This window comes from Oryctolagus cuniculus, chromosome 11 (genome assembly GCF_964237555.1).
Source record: "Oryctolagus cuniculus chromosome 11, mOryCun1.1, whole genome shotgun sequence".
Lineage (NCBI taxonomy): Eukaryota > Metazoa > Chordata > Mammalia > Lagomorpha > Leporidae > Oryctolagus > Oryctolagus cuniculus.
The window spans coordinates 43,851,644-43,877,157 of record NC_091442.1 but is presented as its reverse complement, the minus strand read 5'-3'; the positions used below and the strand labels follow the sequence as shown (position 1 = coordinate 43,877,157).

Here is a 25,514-nt window from a genome sequence, read left to right as displayed (position 1 = left end):
GACCTGATGCCTCCCAGGGTCTGCAATAGCAGGAACATGAAATCCGGAACCAGAGATGGTATCAAGCCCAGGTATTCGGATATGGGAGGTAGGCATCGTAATAGGCCAGGGGCCGGCATTGTGGTAAAGCTGCCACCGGCAGTGCTGGCATCCCATATGGACACCAGTTCGAGTCTTGGCTACTCCACTTCTGATCCACCTATCAGCTAATGGCCTGGGAAAGCAGTGGAAGATGGTCCAAGCCGCTGGGCCCCTGCACCCACGTGGGAAACCCAGAAGAAGCTTCTGACTCCTAACCAGCACAGCCGTTGCAGCCATTTGGAGAGTGAACCAGTAGGTAGAAGACCCTTCTCTCTCTCCCTCTCTCTCTCTCTTCCTCTCCCTCTCTCCCTCTCTCTCTCCCTTTCTCCCTCTCTCTCTCTCTCTCTGCCTCTCCTTCTCTCTCTTTGTAACTCTTTCAAATAAATAAATAAATCTTTAAAACAAAATATCCAGGCCAAACTCCCACTCCCACAGTGCTTTGAAGCAGCCCCAAATCTCACAGGAGGAATGTGTTCCTTCTGGAAGCTCCCAGAAAGAATCCATTTCTTGTCTGTGCCAGCTCCAGAGGCTCTCCGCCCCATTCCTCGGCTCACAGTCCCTTCCATCTTCAAAGCCAGAATTCACATCACTCTGACGTCAACACCTGCTGCCACACTGCCCTCTCTGAGCCTGACTCTTCTCCCTCCCTCTCTCACTCACAGGACCCAAGTGACCACACGGGTTCCCCCCTGGCAGTCCCGGGCCAGCCACCCTAACTCCACCCACAACCCCAAGCCTCCTTGCCAGGCAGGGAAGCCAAGACACAGACCCCAGGGAACAGGACACGGACACCCTCGAGGCGGCATTATTTTGGGGGAATGTCCACACCAGGGGAATGTCTTGTCCAGCTCCCTGCCAAAAACAGTAGAACCTTTCTGTACAGTTTGTGGCTGAGTTTGGGTTCCGAGTTTGTGCACAGAAGGTCTGACTTTATAACCACCGTGGCCCACCTGGGGGACTTTGGGCAGGTCACTTTATCTTGAATGGGAATAATAAAACCTAACCCTTAGGTTCTGTGGGAAGAATTACATAAGGTAAGCCAACTAGGTTTATACCTAGAAAAATACAAACAAACGTTAGTGACTATTAAGGTAAATTAAGTTGTTCCTGAATCCTCTATGAATTAAAATCTTCTCTTTTTTAAAAAATTTGTATTTATTTATTTGAAGGGGAGAGGTGGGCAGAGATTGAACCTGACCATCTGCTGGTTCCCACCACCAAACATTGGCAATGACCAGGGAAGGGCTACAGTGGAAGCCGGGAGCCAGGTCTCCCATGTAGATGGCAGAGCCCCAGTTCCTAGAGCCATCGTCACCTGATGCTCCCTGTGGTCTGCACTGCCAGGAAGCTGGAACGAGGAGGCAGAGGTGGGACCTGGACCCAGCTTAGACGCGGAATTCAGGCGTCTCCTGGAGTCTTGGCCATGAGGCTAAACACCTGCCTCCGCAATTTCTTCTTCATGAAACAAACTCAAAGCTAAAACCTCAGCAGGGACTCTGGGGTAGTACATCCCAAGGCAGGTGAGTCACCCTTTCCTGCACGCTCAGGGAAGGAGATGAGGAAATAACACAAAGGGGCACTGAGTATAGAGCAGCTCCTGGAACACAAGGCTGGGATGTGACAGGTGGCCCACATAGGCCACACTGGGCCCCAGAAACGTGAGATGGTTGCTGCTCACAGGAATGGCTATCACGGGCCCCATCAAATGGCTTTTTAAAAAAAGATTTATTGATTTTACTTGAAAGGCAGAGTTACAGAGAGGGAGAGGCAGAGAGAGGGAGAGGCAGAGACAGACAGATGTCTTCCACCTACTGGTTCACTCCCCAGATGGCTGCAACAACCAGGGCTGTGCCAGGGCAAAGCCAGGAGCCAGGAGCTTCTTCCAGGTCTCCCATGCGGGCGCAGGGGCCCAAGCACTTGGGCCATCTTCCACTGCTTTCCCAGGCCATAGCAGAGAGCTGGATCAGAAGTGGAGCAGCCGGGACTCAAACAGGTGCCCATATGGGGTGCAGGCACTGCAGGTGGCAGCCACAATGCCAGGCTCCTATCCAATGTCTTTCTAGCTAAGAAAGATGGCCTACATAGAAGAAAAATCAATAATGGCACAGCAAGTGAAGATGATAATGGGAGTTCATGAAGCAAGAGTGGGACACGAGAGGAAATGATTAAAAATTCAGAAATGAGGGTCGGCTCCATGGCGCACTAGGTTAATCCTCTGCCTGCAGTACTGGCATCCCACATGGGTACTAGTTCGAGTCCCAGCTGCTCCATTTATAATCCAGCTCTCTGCCATGGTCTCGGAAAGCAGTAGAAGATGGCCCAAGTGCTTGGGCCCCTGCACCCGTGTGGGAGACCCAGAGAAGGCTCCTGGCTCCTGGCTTTGGATCGGCGCAACTCCGGCCATTGTGGCTATCTGGGGAGAGACCTCTCTCTCTGCCTTTCCTTCTCTCTGTTTAACTCTGACTTTCATATATATAAATAAATCTTTTTTTAAAAAAAAAAACACTTACAGTGTGAGACTAAAGCTACCCTCAAAGCTATATGCATCATTAACCACGGAAGAATAAATAAGCACTTCATTCAAAATGTCAGAAAACAGAGGCATGAAGAGAAGATTCTAAAGAAGTATTAAAGCTGTCATCAATGGCTCAGGAAAAAAAAGAGGTAAAGGAAAAACTGACATAGAAGTACAAGAGCTGGATCATACAGATTAATAAGAGAAGCCAAATACAGTCAGGTTTCATCAGGAAAAAAAGGAAGAGAAACACACAGTCCTGAGAAAAGGCTACCCAGTTACCACTGCACAACAAGCTGAAACAGAAAAGGGGGGATTGTACATTTTTGTTCATTTTTACAATCTGAATGAAACTGACACTTCTCTGAGAAAACATAAACTACCTACACGGAAAAGCATGAATGAAATAAAGCGAAATTCGTTCAAAATTACCTCTAAAAACTATCAGAGGCCAGGCAGGCAGGCAGGCAGGCAGTGTTGTGAACGTCCAAGTCACGTAATCTCCAGGCTCCCCAGAAATACTCCTGAACGGGGCTGGCCACAGACACCATCAATTCCCTGTGCACAGTGCGAGTCCTGTGACCCTACAGCAGGACAGTGGAGCTGCGTGTCCCTATCAACCATGACCACACACACACAAGCCTGTCCAGAAACGCCACCAATGCAAACCCAGCACCGGGGCAGGAGGTCAAGTGCGACACCACGGCTACCCAGGGCTGACCTCAGCAGCGGCTGACCGTGGCTGTGCGGTTACTGAAGTGTTCTAGTGTGAAGTGTTCTGTGTAACACTTCGGGAAGCATTAACAAGGCAGCTGGAGACAGTCAACATCTATGACTCCTTGAAGAAACTCAGAAACTTAGAAACAAAACTTCCATAGCAGTGGAAAGTAACTCACTTAACCAATATTCAACAAAAAACCATTCCCCTGCAGCAGGAATCTAAAATTTGCCTACATTATTAGCAAGTGTAATGGCACTGGCTTATGCGTGTATTTTCAATATCCAGTGACTTAAAACTTTTATGGATAAAATATATAAAAAGAATACACAGGGGCCAAAGGACTAGCAACAGTAAGCAATAAATACCAGAATACCTTCACAAATAATCGCAGGAAAAATACAGGGGAATATTCTCAAATCCTGACATACTTTTAAAAGCTATGGTCGAATGAAGAAGCACACCATGAACAAGAAGAATCAATACCGCAACGCGCTATTTTCCCACACACTACTCATAGATTTGTCAAGCCTACAGGGATTTCAGGAAAATTTAAAAGATTCTAGAGAACACTGCTAAAGATAAAAGAGTGAAGAGAGCAAATGATTTTTTTTCCAAAACACGAGGAAAGGAATTTTGTCCCACCAGATAATTAACATGCTAATAAACTATGATTAATTAATTAATGGGCAACATAGACAAAAACTGTTTCTGGTACACAAGGGAATAGCATGGAAAATAAAGCGATACACCAAGGACCTGCGCTGAGGCGTAGTAGGCTAAGCCTCTGCCTGCAGTGCTGGCATCCCATATGCACGCCGGTTCGAGAGCTGGCTGCTCCACTTCTGATCTTGCTCTCTGCTAAGGCCTGGGCAAGCAGTAGAAGATGGCTCGAGTGCTTAGGCCACTGCACTCGCATGGGAGACCCAGAGGAAGCTTCTGGCTCCCGGCTTTGGTCTGGCCCAGCCCTGGCTGTTGCGGCCATCTGTGGGGTGAACAAGCAGGTGGAAGACCTCTCTCTCTATCTCCCCCTCTCTCCGTCTGTAACTCTACATTTCAAATAAATAAATAAAAATAAATTTTTAAAAAAGGTATCTAACAAACATGGGAATAAAGGACAGATTATTTAATAAACAGTGCTGGAATTCATGGTTTAATCTGCTTGACTGCTTCAATCTTCATTTTGTGTTAAGATAAATTCCAAGTGAGGTAAAGAGTTAAATTTTCAAAAAACTAAACCATAAAAATAAGTGCAGGGTGGGGGAGGAGACATGAACATGTGTCTGTGACACTGGATCCAGGAATAAAGCAAAGGAAAAATGCGAGGGGAAGGAGAGACAAGGGACAAGTTTACAGAAAAATGGAATTAAAAGTTAGGTGGGTTTTTTTTTTTTAAGATTTATTTATTTGAAAGGCAGAGTTACAGAGGCAGAGGCAGAGAGTGAGAAAAGTCTTCCATCTGCTGGTTCACTCCCCAGATGGCTGCAAAAGCTGAGGCTGAGCCAGGAGCTTCCTCCGGGTCTCCCATGCAGGTGCAGGGTTCCCAGGACCTGGGCCATCTTTTTCTACTTTCCCAGGCTATAGCAGAGAGCTGGATCGGAAGTGGAGCAGCTGGGACTCAAACCAGTGTCCACATGAGATGCCAGCACTGAGGGCAGCCACTTTACCCACTATACCACAGCGCTGGCCCCGTAAAGTTAGGTTTATTTTGATGCAAAAATATCTTTAAATCTGGATAATTATGTTTTCCACGGACTTTTTGAAGGCTGCTATGTTAATTCTGTGTGGATAAAAGCAAAACTCTGCACGCCAAACAGAAAAACTGGAAAAGGAGAAAAGTTTTACACATAGAATATATGTAAAGCTCTTAGAAATCAGTAAGAAAACCACTACACTGGAGGATAAAAAAAAAAAATGGAGAATGGGCATGAACAAATCTTTCTCCCAGGAAAAAAATATAAACAGCCAATAGATATTTGTAAAAACAGACTCACAGGTAACATCGGAGCCAACGCCAGCAGTGAGACACCATCTTCCTTTAAAGTGAAATAAAACTACACAAGAGAATCATGATGCCCAATTCTGGCAAGAGGACATCTATCGACTCAAACACTCTCAGCCACTGCTGCCGGCAATTCCAATTCCTGGGAAGTGACAGAGCACCTGCTGCTCCCGATGGGCCCCCTGCGGAAACGGAACAACCCGGGACTCTGGGGTCCCAACTTGCAGAGGCCGTCAGAGACTCCTGTACAAGAACAGGCACCACAGTGAGGACCCGGACAGTAACTTGAGATCCCAAGGGGGCATGTGGACAAGCGAGTTGTGTGCCATATTCCAAGACGCAATGTCACAGTTAAGATCATGGAGTGTGTGCTTCAAACCCTGCTGGCCATGCACTCAAATCACCTTGAGTGATTCAAAGTCTTTGGGCCCGTTTTCCTCTGCATTTAAAAGGGAGCTAATAATGGCCCCTCTGGGGTCAGGGGTGGCGCAGTAGGTTAATCCTCCACCTGCGGCACCAGCATCCCATGTGGGCGTCAGGTTCTAGTCCCAGCTACTCCTCTTCCAGTCCAGCTCTCTGCTGTGGCCTGGGAAAGCAGTAGAAGATGGGCCTCTGTACCCACATGGGAGACCGGGAAGAAGCTCCTGGCTCTGGATTGGCACAGCTCCAGTCATTGCTGCCATTTGGGGAGTGAACCAAAAGAAGGACGACTTTTCTCTCTGTCTTTCCTTCTCACTGTCTATTACTCTACATCTCAAATAAATAAATAAAATCTTTAAAAAAAATAATAATGGCCCCTCCTCCAGAGGGTTGCTGTGGACACTGAGGGAGTCCACACAGGGAAAGTATCCCCACCAGCTGAAGCTGGTGCTTAAAAACCAGCACCTGCTGCACATAACAAAAATACTGGGACTATTCCTATTCCTATTATAATACAGACATTAACAATTATTTTCAAGTTCAATGGAATACCAAAAAGTATAACAAGCACACTTAACCGTGGAAGCCGAATGCAGTCACCCTAAGGCCAGGAATACAGCAAGAACACCTATTCAACCCAACACTATAGAAGTCCTAGCCAGTGCAGCACAGGAGGAGAAAGCGACTGCAAGCCTGCATCTGAACGTTTACTGTAGCTCTATTCAGAATCCAGAGAACTAAAGCAGCTCAGGTCTTCCTCGCCAGGTAAAGGAATGAGCAAACCGTCCATCGTACCCCTGTATACCAGAACACGATTCAGCCGAAACAAGGAATGAGCTAGAAAGAGGAGAAACAACAGAGATAAATCCGAGGGGCATGGCAACAGTAAAAGGAACAAGTCCTAAAAGATGGCAGGCTGTGCATTTTCACAAACGCAAAACCGTCAGGACAGGAAACCGAGCAGGGGGTGGGCACCGCAGGCGTGGGCACCTGCACATGGGCAGCTGGAGGTAGTTTCTTGGGGTGACACGCTGTTGTGTATCCTGATTGTCAATTTTACTGTTGTTCTCAATCTAAAATTTAAAGATCTTTAATCTGAAAGTTACAGTAAATCCCATTCACTTCATTTTAAATTAAAAATACGGATGTTTAGCTTTTCAACTTGTCTCATCACAATTTCAGACTTATCAAAAAAAAACTTGCAAAAATACTTTAATGGATTTCTGTAATCCTTTCACTCAGGCTTCTCCAAAGTTAACCTTTAAAAAAAAGATTTTATTTCTTTATTTGAAAGGTAGAGCTACATAGTGACAGAGAGAGGGAGAAAGAGAGAGAGAGGTCTTCCACCTGCTGGTTCACTCCCCAGATGGTTGCAATGGCCAGAACTACACTGATCTAAAAAGCCAGGAACGTCTTCCGGGTCTCCCACATAGGTGCAGGGGCCCAAAGATTTGGGCCATCTTCCACTGCTTTCCTAGGCCTTCTCTCTCCTTCTCCCTCTCTCTCCCTCCCCCTCCTTCCCCCACCCTTCCCTCTCCTCCCCCATCATTTCCATGAAGATGCCCCTTAGCCTCTCCTCAATTCAGCTTATACTTCCTGGATTACAGGACAGCCTGCTACAGATGTTCAGAGCCAGGAGATACCCTGGAGGTGATACAGTTGACTAATTTTTAGAAAATGTAAATGCTGGGGCCAGTGCTGTGGCGCAGTGGGTTAACGCCCTGGCCTCAAGCACATCTCATATGGTGCCAGTTCGAGACCTGGCTGCTCCACTTCCGATCCAGCTCTCTGCTATGGCGTGGGAAAGCAGTAGAAGATGGCCCAAGTGCTTGGACCCCCTGAACCCATGTGGGAGACCCAGAAGCAGCTCCTGGCTCCTGGCTTCAGATTGGCACAGCTCCAGCCGATGTGGCCAATTTGGGAATGAACCAACGGATGGAAGACCTCTCTCTCTGCCTCTCCTCTCTCTGTGTAACTCTGACTTTCAAATAAATAAATCTTAAAAAAAAATGTAAATGCCAGACAAAAGACGTTATACGAAGCATATCAAGGATGACATGGGTAAGGGAGGAAACCTACCACGAAATTCGGTTTCCTCTCTACATACACCTGTGATTTCAGGGGAACAACCTGGAGAGATCCATCTGGAGACCTTCCCACGAGGTCTTCAAAACCTGGGAGATTTTCTTTTCTCTGAAAGGGATCATATCCCAGAATTCCAAAAATAGGGATCAACAAAGGCAAAAACCTGCAAGTTCAAAGACCCCTAGCAAGAAGAATTCATGGCCACTAAGTCTGAAAACGGCCACTCATTCTAGCAGAAGACGAATCGACGAAGCCAGCTCCCCTGAAGCAAACAAGCAGGGTCTGAACAGCTAGTGTGTCTGATGATGCAAGCTCTTCCCTGCCAAGTAGCTCACCCTGGGAATCCCTCGCTTCCTCGTGTACTGACCACACTGAAAGCCAAAAAACTCACAGAAAGGCTCCAGCACTTTGCAAATGTTCCCAAATAGGAAATAACCTTACCAGAGTTCGCTGGCTTTATGTCTATCTTGTAGCCTTAATGTTTCCCTGTTTTTTCTTGCATGTTTACTAAGGCAGGAACCTCAAAGCCCTGGCTCTGGCCTCAGTTCCAACTCTGAGTGATGTCAGTTTCCTCCGACACAAAATCCAATGGTAAAATCCAAGGACCTGGGGCCGCACTGTGGCATCATAGGCTAAGGCTTCTACTGGGGCGCCAGTTTGGGTCCCGGCTGCTCCTCTTCTGATCCAGCTCTCTGCTATGGCCTGGGAAAGCAGTAGAAGATGGCCCAAGTGCTTGGGCCTCTGCGCCTGTGTGGGAGACCCGGAAGAAGCTTCTGGTTCCTGGCTTCGGATAGGCCCAGCTCTGGCCATTGTGGCTATATGGGGAATAAACCAGTGGATTGAAGCAGGCTCTCTCTCTCTCTCTTTCTCTCTCCCTCCCTCCCTCCCTCCCTCCGTCCCTTTCTCTCTCTGTAACTCTGCCTTTCAAATAAATAACTAACATCTTTTTTAAGATTTATTTATTTTATTTGAAAGGCAGAGTTACATAGGGAGAGAAGGAGAGGCAGAGAGAGAAAAAGAGAGAGAGAGGTCTTCCATCCTCTGGCCTACTCCCCAAGTGGCCACATGGCCAGAGCTGTGCCTATCTGGAGTCAGGAGCTCAAGGACCTAGGCCATCTTCCACTGCTTTCCCAGGCCATAGCAGAGAGCTGGATAGGAAGGGAGCAGCCGGGACTTGAACTGGCACCCACAAGGGATGCTGGCACTGCAGGCAGCAGCTTTACCCTCTGTGCCACAGCGCCAGCCCCAATAAATAACATCTTAAAAAGAAAAAAAAAAACAACTCCATGGTCTCCTAGAGCCCCTCCACTGCATACAGGGAAAGTCACATCACAAGGGGCACAGCTACTCTGTCCAAAGGAACAAGCTCGAGCTGAATAAACTATTTTCATGGAATATTCATCCAGAAATACTGCGCAAATAGCAGGGGAAAAAAGATTCATTAAAGAAACTGTTAACAAGGTGTGCATGGCTTTCTCTGGCACTTAGCTGAGGCCTCCTGCCATACCAGAGAGTGACAGAGCAGGCATGGCCCGACACAGCCCTTTAGGACCTCACTCTACCTGTGCAGGCGGACTTGCCACTCAGTGTACGGCCCCACCATACAGGCAATCTTTCCTGTGCAATGCAGGATTCTTAGTGGTGCAGCGTCCCTTAATTCTTAAAGTGCTCATTTTCAAGTTGATTTTATTGTTGGAATAGGTGATATAAGTAACTCGGCAGATTTATTTTAAAAAGCAGATTTATTTATTTTTTAGAAAGGCAAAACCAACAGAGAGAGAGAGAGAGATAGAGAAAGAGAGAGAGGTCTTCCATCTGCTGGGTCACTCCCCAAATGGCCCCAACAGCCAGGGCTGATTCCATCAGGGTCTGCCACATAGGTGCAGGGGCCCAACGACTTGGGCCATGTTCTGCTACTTTCCCAGGAGAATAGCAGAGACCTGGACTGGAAGTAGAGTCACCAAGACTGGAACCAGGGTTCCCATATGGGATGCTGGCGTCACAGGTGGCAGCTTAACCCACTGCACCACAACACCCGTCTCTTGACTGCTTTTTATTTTTTTTTTGTACTAAGAGGCACATGGGGTGTGTTGGATCTGTCCAGTGTCTTGACTGTGACAGTGCATGTACAAACCCACATGAGCAGATTGTACAGAATCCAGTAGACACACATGCACGCACGAGCACACACACACACGAGTGCAGGTACAACTGGAGACATCTGAATAGCACTGGTGGACTATGTTGAAGTCAGTACTCTGGGGACACTACAGTTTTGCAGAGTGCCACCACTGGAGGAAACCAGGGGAAATGCACAAAAACAAACAAATGCACTTCTCACATTTGCCTGTGAATCAGCCATTCTCTCAATAAAAAGTTCAATTGGGGAAAAAAAAAAAGGCTATGGTGACGACTCAGGCTTCCTGCTGCCCTGAACATTCAGTCCTCCTGGAAGGTAGCAGCTCTTCCAGTCTCACGGGTAGAGCAGGACAAAGAAAACAGACGAGCAGGGAAGGAGAGAGGCAAGCATGTGGCCAGGGAGACAGACTGAAGCAGAGTGGTCCCTGTGAGGCAGCCAACAGAGCATTCAACTCTCATACTCGCAACTGCGAAGACCAAATATTGCCCGAGTCCAGGACAGCACTGCTGCTCAACAGACCCCAACGCCTCCTCCTCCTCTCTTTGGATTCCCAGAAGCAGCAGTTCTTGCCACTAAAGACAGGACACTGGAGGCCAACGCTGTGGCGCAGTGGGTTAATGCCCTGGCCTGAAGCATCGGCATCCCATATGGGCACCAGTTCTAGTCCCGGCTGCTCCTCTTCCAGTCCAGCTCTCTGCTATGGCCTGGGAAAGCAGCAGCAGATGGCCCTAGTCCTTGGGCCCCTGCACCCATTTGGGAGACCTGGAGAAAGCTCCTGGCTCCTGGGTTTGGATCGGCGCAGCTCCAGCCATTGCAGCCAATTGGGGAGTGAACCATCGGACGGAAGACCTCTCTCTCTCTCTGCCTCTCCTCTCTCTGTGTAACTCTGACTTATAAATAAATAAATCTTAAAAAAAAAAAAAAAGACAGGATGCTGAATGGGCGACCTTTCTCTGGGAAATCTGATCAACACTTGATAAGATGGGAAGCAAGCGGCATGGAGCCCTTCCCAGTAAAATGGCCTGTAAAATCACTGGGCAGCCACTCACCATCAGCAAGACCCCTCTTCTGCACTTTGCAATGTCCCCCGACCTAAAGAAGAATGTACACCAACCGTGCCGACATCTGAGTAAAGTTAAGTCAGATGCAAAGCAGAACAAAGCCACTAATTCCCACACAGAGAAGGAAGGAGAGTCATTATAGGGAACAGAATACATCAGAGACTGCCTGGAAGATTCTTAGGGCCATGAGGAATGACAGTGTGCCAAGGAGGCCACACAGGATGCTATCAAACATGACTTTCATGGGGGAAAGTTCTTGGAAATTAAAAATATGGACAATAGGAATTAAAACCTCAGAACAGGGCTGGGAGACGCGATTAAGAAACCTACAGAAATGACAGCAGGGGGCCAGCGCTGTGGCGTAGCAAGCAGGTAAAGCTGCTGATTGCAGCGCCAGCATCCTATATGGGTGCTGGTTCTAGTCCCGGCTGCTCCTCTTCCAGTCCAGCTCTCTGCTGTGGCCTGGGAAAGCAGTAGAAGATGGCCCAAGTCCTTGGGCCCCTGCATCCACATGGGAGACCTAGAGGAAGCCCATGGCTCCTGGCTTCGGATCAGCACAGCTCCAGCTGTTGAGGCCAACTGGGGAGTGAACCATCAGATGGAAGACCTCCCTCCCTCTCCTTTTCTCTCTCTCTCTCTGCTTCTCCTTCTCTCTCTGTGTAACTCTTTCAAATAAACAAAATAAATCTTAAAAACAACAACAACAACAACAACAACAAAGAAACGACAGCAAAAGGATGAGAGAAATGGGAGAGAAGAGAAAATGAGAAGATCAATCCGGCAAGTCAAAAATCCAAATACTGGGCCACAGAGAGAGGAAAGCAGTGGGGATGGAGGAAGTCCGAGGAGGAAGGTCCTCAGACTTGAAGGGCAGAGCTCCCAGCCTGCAGGGATCTGGGGAAAAGTCTGGGACGACGGAGGAAAACATACGGTCAGAGTCACGTGACTGTGACACACCTGGAGCCCGGGCGCCAGCGGCACACAAGAGCCCGGCAAGGAACAGAGGGTCTTCAGAAGCAGGTTCACCCGTGGCTCTCATATTATGAAAGCAAGACGCATGGCTCTCACCAAAATAAACTTCTCCTGTAATTCCATTCTCCCACAAACTCTTTGAAGCACCCTCATACATGTTCTCAGAGGAATAAAACAGGTTCCAAAATACATTGAAAGCTAGGACAGCATCAGGCTTCTCAGGGGCAGAACCGGAAGGTGGAAGATGTCCAAGCACTGCCTACCCCATTCTAGTGCTTTCCAACCTGCCTCCTGACCCGGTTTAACCACCTTGCCAGAGCAGAGGTAGAGGAATACAGTTGCAGACACACGAGTCTCAAGCCTTCCCTTCCACACTCCCTATCCCGGGAGGTACCTGGATTCCCCAAAAACAAACCCTGCACATACAGGGACAAGGCGAGAATGACACACACACGGGTTCTAGGGAGCACGGCTTCCACCCTAAGGAAGAGAAGACAGAAAGACACGGGCTGAAGCAGGGGGAGGCTGGCGAGACGACAGCAGGCAGCAGACGTAGCAACCTGCCCAGACTAGCCCAGGCCAGAACTGGGCGAAGATTGCTTCTGTAAGCAAACCTGATAGAATTCTTAACATTATCCTACATGCTCAGAGGAGAAGGAGACCGAGACAGCTGGAACAAAGTTAGGGCTTCATGCAGTGGTAAAGGTTTAGAAAATCAAGCAGAAAAATAAATATTAATTACATCCAAGACAGGAAAATTAGGCACAGTGGATTTCTCAGCTCGGCTACAATCAGCATTTATGGGGCCATGATAAGGTGAACACTGACCATTGATCCAACTCAATGGGGCTTAGCCACGGCTGCACCAATGGAACCATTTGCATCATCTTAAAAAAAAAAAAAAAACAGGCCACACCCCAAATGTCACATCAGAATTTCTGGGGTGGGGTGGAGGGTGGGACTGAGACCAGCTCCCGACTTCAAGCAGTTCCCCAGATGATTATAACGTGTAGAGAGCCTGAGGACCATGGAGATAACCTCAGAGACAATCTTCCTCCTTGTGCACAGCGCTGAGAAACCACCTGTGGCTACAGCAGCTCACGACCTTGACTTTCCACTGTCAGCTGTACTTCCACCTGGAAACCCCACTGCTGTCAAAGGCAAAACACCCAAAGATGAACGGTACGGTTCAAGATGGCCTTCGTGACTTCTGGTGTACATTGGTGGTACCCCTTTCCTTGCCTGGCTGCTGCTATCGCTTGAATATGGTTTTTCCCAAAATCCACATGGCACAGCCAGTTACATCACTGCTGCTTGGGTGCCCCACACCCTAAACTGAAATTCCTGGGATCCAGCTTCCTGCTAATGCAACACAGAGGTAACCAGTGATAGCCCAAGTATGTGGGTCCCTGCTACCCATGTGGGAGACGCAAACAGAATTCTTGGCTTTCGGCTTCAGCCTGGCCCAGCTGCAGCTGTTGCAGGCATGGGAGAAGTGAACCAGCAGAAGGAAGACCTCTCTCCTCCTACCCCCCCCCTCTCTTCTTGCTTTCTCGCTCTCTCTTAAAAATAAATGTTAAGGGAAAAGTCAATTTGGCTAGGTCTCTTGCACAGGCCCTGTCTTTCACCATCCTGAGCTCTAGCAGCAAGAAGGTCATCACCACATGTAGTACTCTGACCTTGAACCTGGGCCATGAGCCAAAAGAGACTGTTTTCTTTGTAATTTACCCAGCATGTGGCCTTCTGTTATTAGCGACAGAAACTGGACTAGAGACACGCCACCCCATCCCCTTTGTTCTTGGGTCAAAGTCCTACCCAAAAATCCTGCTTACTGCTTCCTGCCCTGCATAGGTGGAGATGCCCATGGCACACTGGCCCCACATAATGAAAATCAATTGTGCCAAGATCAAACAACATAGAAGTGCAAGGGGAGAAATGTTGCACGTGTGACATTACACAGATGAGCTCAGCATGGAATACTCCCTAGAGTCCGTGGTTTAAATAAGCAACTTTGACTGGCTTGAAAATGACTTTGGTATTTCTCCAGTTCCCTTAAACCCCTGCCTAAGCTCTAAAAACTACAGTTCGAAGAGTCAGGATCCACAGGTACTCCATGGCCCACAGGTGGTGCCTATAAACTGAGTTTCTACTCAAGTCGCAAATACCTCCGTATCATCACTGGACCTCACTCACTGCCTTTCTACACATGGATTCCATTAAAAGGGCAAGCCGACACCTTATTGTAGCCCCCTGCGGTGTCTGGGGCACTAACTTACGTCCTCATGTGACATGTACAAGAGAAGATGTCTCTCCTGCATCCTTACCAACACTTGACAACATCACAGTTTAACTTGTTATTAAAAAATGGCACTTTGGCCGGCGCCGTGACTCAATAGGCTAATCCTCCACCTTGCGGCGCCGGCACACCGGGTTCTAGTCCCGGTTGGGGCGCCAGATTCTGTCCCAGTTGCCCCTCTTCCAGGCCAGCTCTCTGCTATGGCCAGGGAGTGCAGTGGAGGATGGCCCAGGTGCTTGGGCCCTGCACCCCATGGGAGACCAGGAGAAGCACCTGGATCCTGGCTCCTGCCATCGGATCAGCGCGGTGCGCCGGCTGCAGCGGCGGCCATTGGAGGGTGAACCAACGGCAAAAGGAAGACCTTTCTCTCTGTCTCTCTCTCTCACTGTCCACTCTGCCTGTCAAAAAAAAAAAAATGGCACTTTGTGCTTTGAAAGGTGGGTTTCTTTGTTGACAAGTTTTTGCTTGTGTCCATCAGCTATTTGAAATTGCCCTTTTTTTAAGGATTTATTTTATTTATTTGAAAGAGTTACAGAGAGAGGTAGAGACAGAGATAGAGAGAGAGGTCTTCCATCTGCTGGTTCACTCCCCAGTTGGCCGCAACGGCCGGAGCTGCGCTGATCTAAAGCCAGGAGCTTCTTCCAGGTCTCCCACGCGGGTGCAGGGGCCCAAGGACTTGGGCCATCTTCTATTACTTTTCCAGGCCATAGCAGAGAGCTGGATCAGAAGAGGATCAGCCGGGACTAGAACTGGCTCCCATATGGGATGCCGGTGCTTCAGGCCAGGGTGTTAACCTACTGAGCCACAGTGCTGGCCCCTGCAATTGCCTTTTTACATACCCATGCCTCTGTCTTCTGCCTGCTTTTCCTGAGTTCACCTTTTTAACCTGTTCTTGACCAGTCTGGTTCCTTTTAGTTGTCAGAATCCAGCTTCTCCTAAGCTGCCATGACCTCCACCACACCACGCCGGGGGGGGGGGGGGGGGGGGGTCTCACTGGGATCTCCCATGATGCTTGAAAATTCAGTGTTCAGTGCTTTCTTCTTAAAGTCTGGACACCATGAGGATGCATACCCTAGGTGTCCAACTCAAACACCCCATCATCCCTTCAATTGGCACACAGACTGTCATGACTTTCGTGAACAGATGAACGAGAGTCCCTGCATCCTACACGGGCAAGATCTAGGCAGGGGCTCCCTCAAAGGACATCCACTGAGGAGTTTCATAAAGGGACAGGGCAGTGCAGGACTGGGGCAAACCAAAAAGGCAAAGTGATGGCCCCAAAACTAGGGACAATGAGGAGCATCGCCACCCACTGGCCGGAAGAGGAATGACATGAGATCAGCCGGTGAACCCCAGGAGACACGTTGTAGCCCACCACCGCTGGGCTCACGACAACCTTCTTCCACGCGAATCCTCAACATGTCAACCTCTCAAATCCTACAAGATAACACCATGTTCGAAGCCATGGAATACAATAAGTAAAATAATTGCCAAACGAGCTCTACAGAAATTGAAGGAAGGAAGGAGCCAGAAAAACTCAAATTCCCTTCCCAGCAGCACAATCCTGCTGCTTTGCAAACATTTTTTGAATGCCCCCCACACACACCTCAGTTTCCCCAACATGAGAGGGTGTGCACTCTCCTCCTCTTCCTCCTCCGATGTTCCTGTTCGCAAGGAAAGGAAATCTCCCTACAGAAAAACAGAGCTGCCAAAACCCCTTCCTCTCCGCCAGCCTCCACCAGGCCTTGGAATTCTCAGCAAATAGCTGGTTTTGCAACGCTTTTGGCTTTGCCAACCCTCCAGGGTAGAAAAATCTTCCCACAAGGATTTGAGGCTTGCAAGGAGAGGAAATCTTTGAGAAAAATCTGGGTTGATGAGCAGCTAAGAAAAGCCAGGAGGAAGAGACACATCTATATGTGTTTATGCAGAAAATAGAAAAGGTTGAAAAGCAATGTGTTTCTAACAAGGCAGCTTCTATAAAATCAACCTTCTGCCACCCCTCCACTCCCCAGCGGGCTGAAAAAGGCAGGGTGGTTTCCACCCTCCATTCACGCCCTGCTCAGTCGAAGCTGGAAAACGCAGTAGCAGGCAGCTCCCATGAACAGTGGGCTTGGGTTCAAATCCCCGCGCTTACCCCAGCACCGCTTTCCTGCAGCTCAGTGCCATCTCATGACAAATGAGCAGCAGCACCTAATTTGCCAGATTGGGGGCCGAATTATGAATCGGAAGATGATGGCGCTTTGCAGCTACTTCTCAATCACAGACCCTCTAAGGAGCGTCTGCATTTAACAAATATCCTCTGTGGTTCCTCTGTGTTCAACCGATACGAGAGCGCTTTGAAAAGTTGGTGGGAAACAGGTCTGATGCAAAACCTACCCATGCATTTCAAAAGTGTCTGCCTCAGAAGAAACTTCTTTGATCTTCCTTCTCCCATGAACTTTCTGAAGAACCTTGAGTAACTTTTGAGCTCCTCCTTTGGCCCTGGGAGGCTGGGGTGACAGAGGTGAGCAAGTTCCTGGGGACCTTGACCTCCTGCCTGGAGTGAACCGGCAACCAAATGAATACAGAATTGCCAACAAAGGCTGTGATGGCCAGCACCATGGGGGCAGTGCCCAGAAGACCAGAGATAAGAGCTGTGACGGATAGGACGGTGCAGACAGTGGAACTAGCACAAAGGAGAGCTCTTAGCCAGATGCAGCATCCACTTTTGCGGAAGAGGAGCAAGGACAGGTGGACAGGGGAGGAGAGGGGAGGGGTAAGAAAGCCAGAGAGGCCAGTGGGGCCTTGCTCCCAGCCACATGAAGGAGCAAAAAGCTGCGCTCACAGCCATAAAGGCACAAAGACCAGGGCAGGGTCTCCAATCTGCAGTTGGGATTTGCACCCCAAACCTCCACTGTAGCCCCCTTGTGATACAGCGCTCGGGACCCCTCAGCAGGCCAGGGCAGCAGCACTGCTTTCAGGAGTGGAAGGCGTTTCGGAGATGACACGCGCGCACACACACACACACACGCATGCATGCACGTGTGTTTTACTCATCAGGGAGTACCTTGCAGAGCCTCTCCTGTCACTCTTAAGCAATGCTTCCTTCAGAGCCTTAAATTTTCCACCGAAAATCACAACAGTATCTCCCCTGCCACAAGCTCCCTACACTGTGAGCCCACACTCCCCTCTCCTTGACACTGGGCTGACATGTGTCACTATCTTGCTTAGAACCCCCCCCCCCGGAAAAAAAAAAGTGCAGGTGCCACTGTGTGATGTCCGAGACGAGGACATAAAAATGCCATGCGCTTCTGCCCGGCTCTCATGGACGCACACTCTTTGGAAGCCAGCTGCCCCTTCTTAGGAAGTTCAAATGAAGCTCATGGAGCGCCCACGTGGTGAAGCCACGTGTCAGGTGTTCCAACTGACAGCCCAGCTCAGGGGCCAGCCACAGCTGCAGCAACTCCTACACATGGGCTGAGTCTGCAACCACCTGTCTCGGGTGCCCGGCCTTGCAACCCTTCCCGAGGGGGTCCCAGACACAGCAGAGCAGACAGGCCATCCCCATCGCCCCCCGTCCAAATTCCTGCCCAAAGCACCCAGGAGCAAAGGCAGAAAATGACTGTTTCGCACCACTAGGTTTTGGTGTGATGTCTTACGCAGCGATATAGACTGGGACAGAAATGAAAGCCCGAGCCGTGTGTGTGCCGTGTGTGTGCTGTGTGTGTGCTGTGTGTGTACTTCAAAAAAAAATTCCCGGAATACAGATTTTAAAGATAAGTTTAATTTGCTTCAAAAAAAATTTGAAGTCCATGCATGGAAGAGTCTTCAAAATGTTCATGAAAAATGCTCACTATGAAAGACTACATGGATTCAAAAATTGCACCAAAATCAACTTGCCTTTAAACTGCATTCCCCACAGACATTGTGGGTACTCTCGTGTCTGTAAATAGGTGTATGTGTGTGCGTTTTTCCTTAATCCCACTTCACCTCCTTGAGAACTTTCTAGAAAGAACACCTATCATTACCCATGAGTTACAACCCCTGGGGTTCATCCACACCACTTCTGGAGGAAAAAAAAAGATAACCAGACGGTTTACGCCAAAGAAAAATTCAATACTTTTAAACCACTCAAAATAGACAAAGGTAATCCATCCTTATTGCAAAACTAAAAGAGAAACCCTTGCAAATCTAACACTTGATTTCAACCAGCTTTGAAACCAGAGATGAAAAAAAAAATGAGATCTTCATCTGCGGCAGCTAAATAGGGCACCAGGGGCTCCTCTTGCTTTCCCCACAGCTGAAGACGCACACATGTGGAAGCACTATTTGCAGATAAGGTAGAGTCAGGCATTTAAGGTGCACTTAGCGTCCACCTGACACCGCCAGGCACCCACAGAATTCTCCTTACTATCACTGCTCTAGTGGACAGTAGCACCAATATTTCCCTTGGATCCAGCCTAACCCTTCATGACCCATGTTAACGCTCAAGTGCAGTCTCGGCAGGTGCTTTTCTGTACTGCACGTAACCAGACACAGTGAGCGCCTTCTGCTATATGACTGAAACTTTTCCGTATTACAGTCGAATCTAGGTTAAGTTAGATGCAAAGAGAGGGAGCTCAGATTCCATACGGTCAGAAATGAACCCCCACATTATATAACATTGCTGCCCCCCACGTCTCTACTGGTCTGGTAGAAGAACTGTGCTGTTTTTGTTTAATAATAATACTAAATGAATCTATGTTGGAAACCTAGCCTCTGAGAAGTCACATACAGGGATCAGCACATGGCTTTCAAGCTAAATAATGAAAACTACTTTGATGACGAGGAAAGCACCCACTCTGGGATTATAGAAAGATCACAACAGGGCACCCAGGTCGGGGCATGAGATCCTGGGACCTGCAGTGGGAACTAAGAGCCAGGTCACCTGAGTGGACGGCTCACCTGCTCCTCAATCGCTGTGTGACCCTAAGCTGATCACTCGGCCCCTCTCTGTCAAGACGTCGTGAAAACAGGGCTAAATTCACAACTTTGTCCATCCAGATAAGACCCCTTTAGGCAGAGGGGTCTCCAGGGTTCCAAGGCAACAATCACTCTTCGGATGTTGACATCAGCCAAATGATAATTCCCCAAGCAGAAAATCATCGCGGGCTGATTTCACATGCATTAATTAATGTGGCCAGAATTAGCTCCAAAAACCCATGCCTTTCCCAACACTGCTGCCCATCATCTAATGAAATCATGAATGCAGGATGGAAGAAAAGGTGATGAAGAGACAGACTTGCAAGCCTGGCCAGGGTGGGGGCCCACCCAGCGCTGATGGGTTGGGGTGGAGAAGGGGGGAGACAGGAATGGTTGATGAGCCCAGAGACAGGTAGGGACAGGGGGCAGGGATGTGGTACAGCACTACACCTGAAGTGACAACTGTATACAAACATCACTGCCAGCGAGACCATTCCAAAACAATCCTGAGGTCACTGGGCTTCAAGCTGGCAGAGTCTCCACTCTGCCCATCCAAATCCCAACTCTCCTGGGGAGGACTGGGGGTACAGAGTGGCCGACTGAACTGTCTGGGTCTCATCCCCCGTGCAGAGTATCTGCAAATCCTGGGAAGTTCTGGGAGCCCTGTGACTCACAGAGCCCCTACATGCCAGCAAAGAAGAACGGCACTTTACCAGACTTGGCACAGCCCCTGCCAAAGGTGGCATGCAGTAAGTACACCAGCTGGCTGTGCACGCCTCACATCTGGGAAGCCCCTGATGAGACTGATGTCTGGGAGACCTGGGGACTTGAAATCCCAACCCCCCACAGCCCCCTATGGGGTGCCAGACCCCATGGCCAGATGATGTGGGCCTTGGGAGCCACCAACGGCTTCTCTCAAGCTCAAGCCTGCCTCTCTCCTTATTACCATATATGAGGAAGTCTCTGCAGAGGTCTTTGAGACCTCAAGGGAGCCCCAGACCAGCCAGTGCATAGGGGGGAATCCCTGTTTTAAAATGGAGAGTGCTTTTAAAAATACAACAGCATCGCCAGCAAAATGCCTTTAGACTGTGCCCGCTGACACCTGGCGCTGGAGCTGTCCCCTGCCCGCTCGGCACCGCACGTGTTTGTAACTGCTTTCGCTCACATCCCTTCCCCAGGCTGTCTCCCCTCATCCGCGCCACTCGAATGGCCGGGCTGGAGAACCAGCTCACTACACTTAGTTCTCCGCGTCTTGCCTCGGATCTCGAAGCGCAACTGTCTCAGCACATGTGCCCGCAAGGGCCACTTCACGTCCGGAAAGGCCAAGGCCAAAGATAAAAAGTTGTGGGCTCCAGGATGGACCCGGCACAGGGCATGGAGAACGCAGTGGATAGAGTGGGGCGGGGGAGGGGGGCACCCCCGTGGTCCACCCCTTCTCCACAGCAGCAAGGGTGCAAAAGCGACCCACGGGCAAGGGGCCCCTGTTTTCCCAGGGACACGTCCACTGCTAAGCCCTGGCTAGATGGCGAACACTTTTTTTTTTCCGCTGTGCCAATTCCTGGCACCTGTTCTGGAAAGGCGGGTGGGGAGCTTCCCGCAGATCCACGCCGCCTGTTCTACCTGGGGAACACGCGGAGCACGGGTGAGCCACGGCCACCTGCGCCTTCGGTCCCGGAGCAAGCCGGAGCGCACAGGTGGTTACCTGCACAGGTAGGGAACCTCACAAGGCTAGCACAACTCGACGGCTGGCCTTGGGGGCCTTGCTGGAGGTCAAGGTTCCCCAGCCACCCACCCACCCACCGCCACCACCAGCCCTTCCCGCCTGCAGGGAAAAGGGCAGAGGCAAGGGGCGCAGGTAAAGGTCCCCACGGCAGCAGGCAGCTCCGAGCTCCGCCGGCCGCCTCCTCCCGGACCCCCTGCAAGGGGCAGGGGGCGTCCTTACCCGGCACCCGCCCGCCGAAGCCGCAGCGCCCACTCGGGGCAGGCGGCGAGCACTCACCCTTCTGCTCTCGCAGGCTCGACAGCGACCAGAGCAGCAGCGCCACCGAGGCTAGGAAGCAGAGCTGGCTCAGCAGAAGGTCCCCGCGGCGGCGACGGCGGCGGCGGCGGCGCGCGCGGTCCTCGTCGCCGGCCGGCGGCATCCTCAGGCGGCGGCCGCTCCTGGAGCGGGCGGCCGCGGCGGCGACGGCGGCGGGAGGCAGCCCTGCGCGCAGCAGCCGCGGGTCCTCGCTGCGCTCCCGGCCGGCCGCCGCCTCCGCCTGCTCTTCCTCCTCCGCGCCGCTGCCCGGCTCCTCCTGGCCGTCGCCCTCGTCGTCGCTATCGCTCAGTCCCTCCTCCCCGCCCTCCTCCTCCTCCTCCTCCTCGCCGCCTGCCCGCGCCGCCGCCGCCGCCTCCCGGCGCTCGGGGTCCCGCTCCTCCTCGCGCGCCATGGCTCCCACGCTCCGCGCCCGCGCTCGGCCTGGGGCGGCGGCGCGGCGGGGGCGGCGGGGGCGGCCGGGAGGCGGGGGCGGCGGCGGCCGAGGAGGAGGAGGAGCGGGAAGGACCGGCGGGAGGAGGGCCCGCCGCTGGCCAACTCCGCCGGCTGGCGAGGCCACCCCGGGCAGGCTCCGGCCTCGCCGGCTACAGGAGCGCGTCGCGGGGCCGCCCGCCTAATCCATGGTCCACGCGCGGGGAGCAGCCAGGCAGCCGGGCGCACGGGCGGACGCTGCTCTGCTCGGCCCGCGGCGGCGCGGCTGGTCGGGCCCGGGTGGGCGGTTGCAGGGGGGCGCACGGGCGGGGGGCAGTGGCCGGCGCGGCGGGGAGGGGGCGCTCGGGAGGGGGACTGGACGGTGGAGAGAGCCGGGGCGCGAGCGCCAGTTTTCCACTCCGGGGGCAGGGGGCGGGCGTAGCGGGTCCCTTCTCGGACACAGGCTCTCCGCTCCGGGGGATTCGTCCGGAACTTTGGAGAAACGAGGGGTCTTTGCAGCCCCGACCCGAAGGAGGGGCGCCGCGAGTGTGCCTGGCTGCCCTCGCCCGCCCGCTGGGCTCTCCGCGGCGCGCGGGCCTCTCGGGTTTGCTTCTGCCCTCTTGCGGGGATCCCCTGTTTGCGCCCGGCTCGGGTTCTGAACAGGCCTCCCCAGAAGCCCTGGGTTCGCTAGGACTCCCCTGGCTCCCCTGGCTGGCCCGGGCTCACGTGTCGCTCCTGGACCGTGCTGGACGCAGCCCAGTGGCTGGCTGAGAGAAGGGGGCAACCATCAGGTCCCTGGGAGGCGCCCGGAACTTCTGCGGGAACCATCAGTCGGCCCCCATCCCTGAGGTTAGCGCCCCAGTCCCCTCTGGGGTTCCCAGTTCTCTTCCTGCCCCTACCACTGAGGACGCTGCCTAACCTGAAGATGGCAGGGCCTTTGCAGGGGGTGTCACCCCTCTCCCAGCCTCTTCTCCCTCTTGAGCATCCCTGGCCTCCCAGGTGCCTCCCTGGGGCTGCTGGCTGGGATGAGATGTGCATCCCTCTGAAAGGGACACCTTTGTCCTGCGACTGAAAGCAAAAGAGCTCCTTAAACAAACAAACAAAAATCCCCTGGGCAGCAGGTGTCTGTGTGTCTCCCTGAAGTCTGGTCAGATCAGGGAATCCAGCCCCAGGCTCTAGGGAGGAGGGGACGTCTCCAACCAGGGAGCCCCTGTGCAGATTCCCCTTCTCCTAGGTTAGGAAGGGCCACAGAGTCCAAATGTGTCTACCCCACATCCAGGAGGCTGTGGACAGCCTCTGGGGACGCAGGGTCACAGTAGGCAGTCGTGGTGGTCTGCTCTGCACAGCAGGGTCCTGACCCCCGCCCGGCTGGAAGGTGTGGCCTGGGCACACCCTGGGTGCGCTCCTGAGCTCTCCTGGGACGCTCGCAGGCACCTCTGAGAAGGACTCGGCAGGACCCAGGTCCGTCCAGGCAGGAGCGTGTGTGGGAAGACCCAGAAAGCTCCACCCACAATCTCACCACTTTTCCCTGTGAAAACTAGAAAAAAAAAAAGTGAAGAGGGAGAAGCTGGAGTGAATGGAGTTGGGGTGGGGAGAATGCCCTAGGCACAGGGAATTGTGGAATCTGGTCATGAGCAAGGGTACCAGGACAGGTGCAAGAAGCCAGGAGCTGGTACCTGCCTGAATTTACCTCTGCACCAGGCAGAGGGAGACAGAGGAAGAAAGGGAGAGGAAGTGACAGAGAACACTTCCGTGGCACGGGGAAATTATTTTTTTAGTTTATTTCAACAGATCGCAGAGCGAAGGGAGAGTGAAGCAGAGAGGAGATGCCTTGAGTGGCTCACACTGCCAAGGGAGAAACGCGGTGGCTTTGGGTCTCCCAGAGTGGCAGCACCTTAGCCCTGGTGGATTCCTCACCACCCCCCGCAGCTGTAGAAGTTTGCCTGGGATCCAGGACATCCTTGGTTCTCCCTCCAGCACACAAGCCTGGGCTGGGAATGCTCTCACGTCCTCAGTCAGCACTGGAGAGCAGCAGGAACAGGGACCCTTCAGGGTAGGGGGTGGCTCCCCGACCCTGGAAAGCCACCACTCCTGCCCACCCTGCTCCTCTCAGTCCTCGGCAGCTCCTCGGGAAAACTGTGTTTTGCAAGGAGCAGAGGTTGGAAGGGAGGGTGCGTTTCTATCACCATCAGGCTGCTCCTCACTCCTGCAGCAGCTTCTGCCTTGGTGTTTCTGAATCCATTTGCATTCAACCTCACGCTTGGGGCAGGCACCCTTAAGCAGCAGATTCTAAGCTCTGGGACTCAGATCCGAAAACTGCCTTGTTTGGAAAGACAGGCATCACCCCCAAATGGGTGTGGGGGGCAGGAATGGCAGGTGGAGGGGTTCAGAGCACCTCCACACCCACACCAGGTGCTGGGGCTCCCCGCCATAAACATTCCCATCTCAGAGTCGTTCATCCTGCTGGTGGCTCTGCATTTGTAACAGATAACCACCTTACCCACGGTTGGACAAGGCCCACCTCCTGTGACCTCCCAACTCGCAGTACCCGAACTGGCAGAGCAGTGGCCACCACAAACTGCGGCTGCGTCTCCACAACCCCACGCCTTTGCCAGTTGTGTCAGAGGCACAAGGCCCAAGTATAGAGGGCAAGGAAGGGAGAAGAGGAGAAAAATCAGAGACGTTTGCCTGGGACGTGGCAGGCCAGCCCCTTCCCACGGCTGCTCTGTGACACCAGGAGGTGTGGCCCAGGAAAAGGCCACCAGGTTTCCAATGCCACCACTCCACCCAGTAAGATCCAGCGCTCCTGAGGGGACAGTGATAGGGAGAAGCTCTTCCACAGACTCAACCAGGAACTCTCCCTGGACACAGCACCGTTAAGTGTCCAGGAGCTGTGAAAGCCACTGCATAATTCCAAGGTGGCCTCTGGAAACAACTGGCCGGGCGAGAGATGGCAGCCGCTCCCCACCTGCTGGTGCACCAACACGAGATTTGCATTCAAGCCCATCCTACTAAGGAAAGCCTGACGGATACTTCCCTCCCGTTCCTGTCCCCTGCCTTTGTCCCCGAGCCTGTGGGACTGCATCCTCAGAGACTTCCTGAGCCGGCAGCATCCCTATGAAGTGAGTCCATATTGTGCACTCTGCCCTGACCCCCCAGGCCCATGAGTGCCCCTTGTCCACAAGGTGAGCGCCCCTGGTTTCAGGCGTCCAGTTTCACAGCTGCAGTTAAAAGCAACCACTGATGTCTGAGTGATCTCCCGTTTCTAATTTTCTTCTGGCCCAGCTGTGTGCACAGATCTGGAGTTTTTGACTCACAAGGTGGATGTGTCGGTAGGTTTATTTTTTTAGTGGATCCTTGTCATATTCAAAGGCTGCCCTTTTAAAAAAAAAGATTCATTTCTTTTATTTGTGAAAGAGTCACAGTTGCATAAAGAGAGACCTTTCATCTGCTGGTTCACTCCCCAGATGGTTGCAATGGCCAGCTCTGGGCCAAGCAAAGCAGGGAGCCGGGAGCTTCATCTGGGACTCCCACATGGGAGCAGGACCCAAGCCCTTAGGCATCATCCACTGCTTTTCCCAGGCCATTAGCGGGGAGCTGGATGGGGAGTGGAGCAGGCGGAACTTGAGCCAGTGTCCACATGGGATGTGGGCATTGAAGGTGGTGGCTTTATCTGCTATGCCACAATGCTGGCCTCCAAACCTGCCCCTTCTTTTAAAGTGTTAAAGTACAATATATAAAGATACTTCAAAAGGTTTATGGACAAAAGGAATTAAAAGATAAGTTTATTTGAAAGTGAAAGGGTTTTTTTGGGGGGCGAGGGGAATCTATGCATAG

General features: G+C 51.7%; 1 protein-coding gene across 3 annotated transcripts in view; it reads right to left on the bottom strand.

Annotated features, from left to right (window-relative positions):
• The window catches only part of SLC24A3 (solute carrier family 24 member 3), a 524,378-nt gene extending 502,424 nt beyond the window's left edge, over positions 1-21,954 (bottom strand). The window contains exon 1 of one of the 3 annotated variants that reach the window (XM_051845347.2): positions 21,231-21,954. In XM_051845347.2, the coding sequence (XP_051701307.1) occupies positions 21,231-21,660 (430 nt within the window). In that variant the 5' untranslated portion in view covers positions 21,661-21,954. The remainder of the gene's footprint in view (positions 1-21,230) is intronic. The other 2 variants (XM_070052127.1, XM_002710947.5) reach the window with 2 other exon arrangements.
• Positions 21,955-25,514: the final 3,560 nt, after the last annotated feature.